We start from the raw sequence: 7,305 nt of genomic DNA, 5'->3' as shown, positions 1-7,305 counted from the left end.
GGTGTTGGACGGGTTCTGGAATTTCCCATTGTCATCCTCGTTTTCGTCTTCTTTGGTCTTGCCCTTCTCCGTCACTCCAGAAGGTTCCGGCAGATCTTTCATGACTCTACGAAGACTATAGCAGTCCATCGTAGAGTGTTTGGAGTGTGGGTGCCATGAGCATTGCTTTTTCAAGAGCTCCTTAAATGGAGTCCTTTCTTGATTTCCTTGGAGGACTGGGACATTGCTGCGACAGTATTGTCTGGCTTCCTCTTGCGATTTGGACCACTCGAGTAGTTGGCTTGGTTGTCATTGGGGCGATCATTGTGATTCTTTGCTGGGGCAATGCAGTGCCCTGGAAACAAGATTATTGGCCAATTACACAGCTGTTACAACTTCCATGGGGCTCGGCTAGCTCCTTGCGTACTTGATCGATTATTGGCCAATTATGCACATAGCCACATACAGATCGAGCCTAGAAATGGAGCGCGTGGGGGACACTCGAACAGCTGTCCAGCACTGCAACGTTGCCTTTGGGATAGGATAAGCTACTTTAGTTGGTCTTTGGGCAAGTCATTGCTGATCCGGTTGTACGAGATCTTTCATATAAATTTGGTCAAACATGAAATTATTTGACTTAGAATAAATCCAAAATAACTATATTTTGGAATGGCAGGAGTGAAAAACAATGGATGTCACGAAATCCCAGCCCATAGCCCATCACTAGTATTTGTAGTAATAGATCATGTAGCCTTCGACTACTAAGCATTCAAAGGGTGAATTGTAAGGGCAAGGGTAAGATAAAATTGGGAAATAATCTGAAAGCGTAGTTTGTGTTGATAATTTTCTAGGTTGCCGAGACTACGCGGAAGCTTGGCATATTTGTCATTATAGATGAGGTCTATGCACACTTGACATTTGGGGAGAGGAAATTTGTGCCGATGGGTGTGTTTGGGGCAGTGGCACCTGTGTTCACACTATTGTCTATATCAAAGTGTAAGGATCGGTGGCCCAAGAAGGGAGTTGAATTGGAACTTTTTCAAATTTCTAGAATAATAAAAGCAAACCTTAATCTAGATTTCTAGTGTTGCCCAATTTACAAGGTTCAAACCTAGAAACTAAGCACACTAGGAAACAAGGAACCTAGCAAGGAGAGAATACTAACAAGATCATCATTTCCAAAGGCAAGATATGAGCAAAACAAGCACAACTTGAACAAGAGCAAAAGGGCAAGTAAATTGCAGGAAGTAAATGATCAAAAGAAGTGCTGAAATGTAAAGAGTGAGGACACGAAACAACCGGATTTTTTCATGTGGTATCAAGGAGTTGACGCTCCCTCCTAATCCACGTTGGAGCACTCACCAAGAGTTTTGCTCCCTCAAGTCACAAAGACAAGAGTGCTTCGCTAAGAATGCTCATTCTCCATCTCCGGAAGGCAAGGTTCACGCCGTGTACTAGGTCTTCTTCTTGGGACTCCCACAATCTTCAAGAGCTCACCAAGAACTTCTGAGTCACCAAGACCGTCTAGGTGACGTCAACCACCAAGAGTAACAAGCTTCAATGCTTCACTTGACCAGCACACAGCTAAGCCATGAATCTAGCACACTTTCTACCCTCCAACACTAAGAGAAGTCCTTAATCTTGAAATTTAGCAATTCACTAATCATACTTTGGCTCTAGCACACTCTCAACTGCTCATGGGCTGCTTGAAGTCTTCAAGGTGTCAAGAGCAGCTCAAATGACCTGGGGAAGGGGTATATATAAGTTAGGCAACACCAGCTAGCCGTTAGAAAAGTTTACCCAAAAAGGTCCACCATCGGATGTTCCGATGGTCCATCCTCCCTGGGGCATTGGAACATTCGGTCTCTCACAGACCAAGAATTTGACCGTTAGAAAAATAACAATGAAAAGTTGATCTAATGCTTCATCCGACGATCTTGAGCTGGATGTCGGATCATCCGGTGTTGAAGACGATTTGGCCAAAACCTTCCTGGAAGTTTCAATTGAAAATATGCTTCGTCCAGCGGATTGATCCGATGGTCACTAGACAGGCGTCAGAACATCCAATGCTGAAGGCATTTTGGCCAAAACCTCTCTGAAAATTTGCAAAGAAAATATGCTTGCTTCGATGGGTCTTCATGCAGGGCATCGGACCATCCGATGCCTACGACCAATTGCTCTGATGGCTATGCATCGGAACAATTGATGCTTCACTTGTCTTTCCAGCTTCAAATAATTGCTCCGACGCATCTAGGAAATGGGGCGTCGGAACATCCGGTGGTCCATTTTTATTTCCAACTCTTCCAATGCAATATCCTTTGAGTTTTTCATTGATTTCTTTGCTTATTTAGTTCTTCAATGAGTTATTTGAGCTACCAGGTGTCAGAGTATACTAAGTGTGCTTCATTATCATGGCTAGCCTTGCGAGATCAAGTTACTATCATTGAAACCCACGATCTAGAATCTACAAACTAGCAAATCCTATACTACACTAAGTTTCCTTCATCTCCTTGTGACACTTAGTACTAGAAAGATTCTTAGCCTTGTCGCATTAGCTCCATGTCTGCTTGCCAATTCAAATTGAGGGGCCACATTCCAATAAACTTATGATATTATAACCAATATAGATCCGCTTCAAAATACATAGGTTAGTCACAAGTAAATGGTCGTCATTTATCACTGAAACACACCTTACCAAAGGTGTGAAAGGGCCTAGATGCCTAGGTGCTTCACAAAGAGATGGGTAGTTCTAGGATGGCGGCTTGGATAGATTGTTACCAATGATCCTAATGGTGTATTCCAAAGGATTAAGGTTCTTAGCTTGCTTTGACATTGATTGCGATATAATCAGTTGTGGAAACTTGAAGATTTTGCCATTCATTTCAAAGTATGGCATGCGGTGCTGATATGCCTGATCAAATTGCAAAGCCACCTTAATGAAGGGCAGAGCTCCTGCCAACTTGGTTAAAAAAACAAATGAAGTTACCTTGCAAAATGCAGTCACATGTTTAAACTTGCTTTTACTTCTTTCAGGTAGTGGACAGTATCAAGAGCTACCTTGATATTTCCTGTGATCCTCCAACATTTGTGCACGTGTGATAATATAGTAATCAACAATGGCCGTATGCATTGCGTGGTGCAAAAGGTCCGAATTTTATCCTTTTCCTAAATAACGTGACTACAACAACAATGTCAATTTCTAATTTACTTCCATGGCTTAAATTCTGCATAAAAGTAAAATACAATGTTCTAGATCCAGTTGAACACAAAGTTTTGTTTTACCAGGGAGTAATTCCAAACGTCCAGGAGAACACAAAGGAGGAATTCTTCAACAAAACCATAAAAATTCTTAGAGAAACTGCAGATAGATGCTGGCAGAAACTGAAGAGCATCAATGTCATTGCATGCCCGAGCAAACCTGAAGGCTCCATGTTTGTAATGCTCCGTGAGTCACTACATATACTGTTACATGTTTAAAAACACCATGAGTGATTCGCTAATCAGGCGTGAAATGTGCTTGGCATGCTACAGGTAAAACTGGACCTATCCTGCCTTCAAGACATCAAAGATGACATGCATGGACTTCTGCTTTCGGCTGGCAAAGGAAGAATTAGTGGTTCTTCTACCAGGTATTCTTGTCCCACATACATGATGTGAAAGTATAGTTCTAGAATACAGATCACTGCATCTGTTTAGTGCGAGATATTTTTTTCATCCAACTTTGATATTACCATTTTATTTGAGATGTAACATGCATGTTTGAAACAAATTGTCAGGATGTGCTGTGGGATACAAGAATTGGCTCCGAATCACCTTCGCAATTGATCGATCTTCTCTAGAAGACGGCCTTGACAGGCTCAAGTCTTTCTTGCGACACAGCAAGTCAGCAAGCCGACAAAGTGATGATAAAGATCACTAGTTCTTTGCAACACAAGACTTATTGTTACGAAGTCCTATCGAAATATGATATTGTGTCATCTTCACTCGGAGATGATACATTTGATGCATCAGGTCCTGGGTAAGCAGTGAGCTATGCTTTTGTCTAGTCATCATTTAGTGTTGTTACTACTCCTTGTTACAGTCAGTATCTGCAGGTGTAGTGCAAATTTTAGAGCATCTGATGTGTATAACAACTTTTCTTGAATAAAGAATTGATTATATGAGCACAGCCACCTCATTATAGTATTTAGCTCCAGTCTCATTTAACGAAACCTCAATCCCTGTTTCTGCAGTTTACATTTTCTACATTAATTGTTGATGTAATCATGGTACTTCGTTTCTTTTTTCACGAATGGATGGGTCATTGGAAAAAGGAAATTAGCTGAGCTCAACCTGATCATTCTGCCCAAAAAACAACTCAGCCCACAACGTTGCTGCTTTTTACAACGAGATCACTCTGCTTTTATTGAAAGCGATTAAGTGGTTGGTCTTGAAATGATAATGCGGCGGGATTGAGACTTAAAGATACATAAAAAAACTTGTCACTGTCACTACAAGCGGACAGACTTTTTTTTCTTATTACTCGCCACGTCTAGGACTGAGACGTGCGTGGTGTTATGCACTAGTTTGTGTTTTGTGTTTCTGCGTTATACACTAGTTTTTATTGTCCAATTTACGTTTTCTACTGTAGTTGTTGCCTTGTTGGTCTAATCCTGATATTTTCTTTTTCTTTTTTCACGAATGATTGGGTCATCGGAAATAGTAATTAGATCACCTCAAAAAATTATGGCTACTGTTTTTTTAAAGAGTAAAATGCAGAAGAAGTCCATCAACTTTAAGGAGATGTCAGTTAGGTCCATGAACTTCAAAAGTGCATTTTTGTCTATAAACTTGTTAAAACGTTCACCGAAGGTCCATTACCCCTCCACATGAACATCTACCGCTAATATGGCACGCTGACTCGGCATCGTCTCTCTATCCCTCTCATCTCCTCTCCCTCTCATTTCATTGAACATAAAGATGACAGTGATGGCACCGAGCTATTCATCCGCTTCACCTCCTGCTGCCCCTTCCGCATCCATTGCCGGCGCTCCATCCTCCCTCCAATGCCCTCAACTCCTCAGCCAGCACAGCGGTGGCTCCCTTGCCAACATCATCATCACCGACATGTTTGATGAAATGCTAGAGGGAGAGAAAAAGGGAGATAGGAAGATGAGATGGATGGGAGAGAAGATAACCGGTCAGCACTCGATGCTCTTTGTCGAGGGGTATGGACTTGCAGTAAACGATTTAACAAGTTTACGGACCTAAAAATGCATTTTTGGAGTTCGTGGACCTAAGTGACACCTCCTGGTGGACCTCCTGCGCATTTTACTCTTTTGCAAACGAGATCACTCTACTTTATTGAAAGCCATTAAGTGGTTGCTGATAGATGACAATTCGCGATTGACTCAAAGATACACGAAATAACCTGCTGTCACCTTACAAAGGGACAGATTTTTCTTATTACACGTCACGTCTAGGACTCAGTGAGACGTGCGTGGTGTTACGCGCGCTCTCAGTGGCGACGCCATCACCCTCACGAACAACGCATTGATCCCAGTGAGATCAACGCCGCCACCGCCATCAGCCGGCGGCCCCCACTCGAACTCGCGCACCAGCGCGGCGATGAAGCACCCGACCTGAATCATGGACAGCCCCACGCCAGGGCAGTGCCGCCGCCCGGCTCCGAACGGCATCATCTTGATCTTCTTAGGCCCCGGCACGGGGCTCACGTCTTCCCCTTCGCCTCCGGCAAGGAACCGCTCCGGCCTGAACTGGTCGGGGTCCGTCCAGGCCTTCCAGTCTCTCCCGATCCGTTCTGCATTGAAAACGAACCACATCGGCGTGCCGTCAGGCGGCGGCGGCGGCGGCGCTCCGGCGGCCGCCGCGCCATCTGGCCCGACCTCACGCACGATGGATGGCAATGGTGGATGCAGTCGGAGGCTCTCGAGAATGACGGCGCGCAGGTACGGCAAGTCCTGGAGGCGCTCGTCGGAGACCTGGCCTTTACAGTGATCGCCGGCAGCAATGAGCTCGTGGTATAGCTTCTTCTGGACCTCCGGCTCGGTGACGAGGCGAGCGAGCGTCCACTCGACGCACGCGACGACGGACTGGGTGCTGGACCCCAGGAACTCCCAGACGAGCCTCACCACCTCGTCGTCCCTGAGGGCGCGCCGGGTGCCGAGGCTCTCGCTGCCGGCGATCTCGTCAGCGTCATTGGTAGGCACGCGAAGGTCGAGGAGAGAGTCGAGGTACGACGAAAAGCTGCCATCGCCGCCGTTGCTGCGCCGAGACTGCCCCCGTGCCGCGACGACGGGCCCGAAGACCTCGGCCAGCCGGCGGCGCGTGCCGACGAGGTACCTCCACTGCCGCCAGCGCACCAGCCTCGCCAGCCTGGACCTCGCTAGGAGCATGGTGTCCACGTTGGAGTGGAAGAACTCGTGCAGCGTGCGCCGCATGACGGCGACTTCGCGCTCGCCGACGCCGTCGCCGAAGCACAGGCGCGCCACCGTCGCGAACACCGCGGCGTACACGACCTCGCGAATGACCACCTCCTCGCCGGCGCCGGCCGCCCGGGTGGAGAGATCGGCGACGAGGGCCTCGGCGGCGTCCCGCTGGATCGGCACCACGTGGTGGCCGAGGCGCGAGGGGTGGAGGATGTTAACGGTGAGGTTGCGCCGGAGCGCGCTCCAGAGCGGGCCGTAGGGTGCAGTGGTTATGCTTTCCGTCTTCGGCTGCCCGGCGTCGAAGTCGACGGCGAGGGCGGCGTTGGGGTGGTTGGAGAAGAAGTCGGCGTGGTCGATGATCAGGCCCCGGGCGACGTCGGGGTCTCCTACTTCAATTACTGGGATTGGTCTGGTAGTGTGGACATGCCTGCTGCGGCGTCGCCAGTAAGCGGCGAGGAAAGCGAGCACGGCGACAACGGCGGCAAGCAACTGCATTGCTTCCATGGCTTCTGATCGGTTTCTTGCATTGGGTCCTTCTATGTGTATACTGTGTATATATAGATGGCCATCCAATATGCGCACAAAAGCTTAGAGACTCAGAGCCTGTCAGCCATGGGTAAGCTCTGTGTGCCGACGAGGGTGACCAGCAATAGAAGTGGAATGATTGATCCAAGACTCTATCTTACGCCACATTATTGCAAATCTGCGCTCCTACGTGTCCTGCACTGCAACGTTGCTCTAGTCTTACCGTACAACCTCTTCGTCTCTCATGATTAAAGCGACAGTAATAAGATTATAACAACGTAAACACCCAAATAAATGGTGAACGTGCAATAGGCTACAATGAAATTCCTATTTAAAAATATAGGATATCTATATTTTGTAGGAGATACTATAA

At 46.9% G+C, this 7,305-nt stretch overlaps 1 protein-coding gene and 1 pseudogene across 1 annotated transcript; one reads left to right on the top strand and one right to left on the bottom strand.

Annotated features, from left to right (window-relative positions):
* The first annotated feature begins 324 nt into the window (after positions 1–324).
* LOC117834468 (nicotianamine aminotransferase 1-like) lies at positions 325–3,898 on the top strand (annotated as a pseudogene).
* Positions 3,899–5,295: 1,397 nt separating this feature from the next.
* LOC117866721 (cytochrome P450 89A2) lies at positions 5,296–7,047 on the bottom strand. Its single transcript, XM_034750994.2, has one exon. It carries the CDS (start codon positions 6,909–6,911, stop codon positions 5,445–5,447), a length of 1,467 nt encoding a protein of 488 aa, XP_034606885.1. The 5' UTR covers positions 6,912–7,047; the 3' UTR covers positions 5,296–5,444.
* Between the last annotated feature and the right edge of the window lie 258 nt (positions 7,048–7,305).

The sequence above is a fragment of the Setaria viridis genome, chromosome 8, assembly GCF_005286985.2.
Source record: "Setaria viridis chromosome 8, Setaria_viridis_v4.0, whole genome shotgun sequence".
In the NCBI taxonomy this organism is placed as follows: Eukaryota; Viridiplantae; Streptophyta; class Magnoliopsida; order Poales; family Poaceae; genus Setaria; species Setaria viridis.
This window is presented reverse-complemented; position numbering and strand designations above follow the sequence as displayed.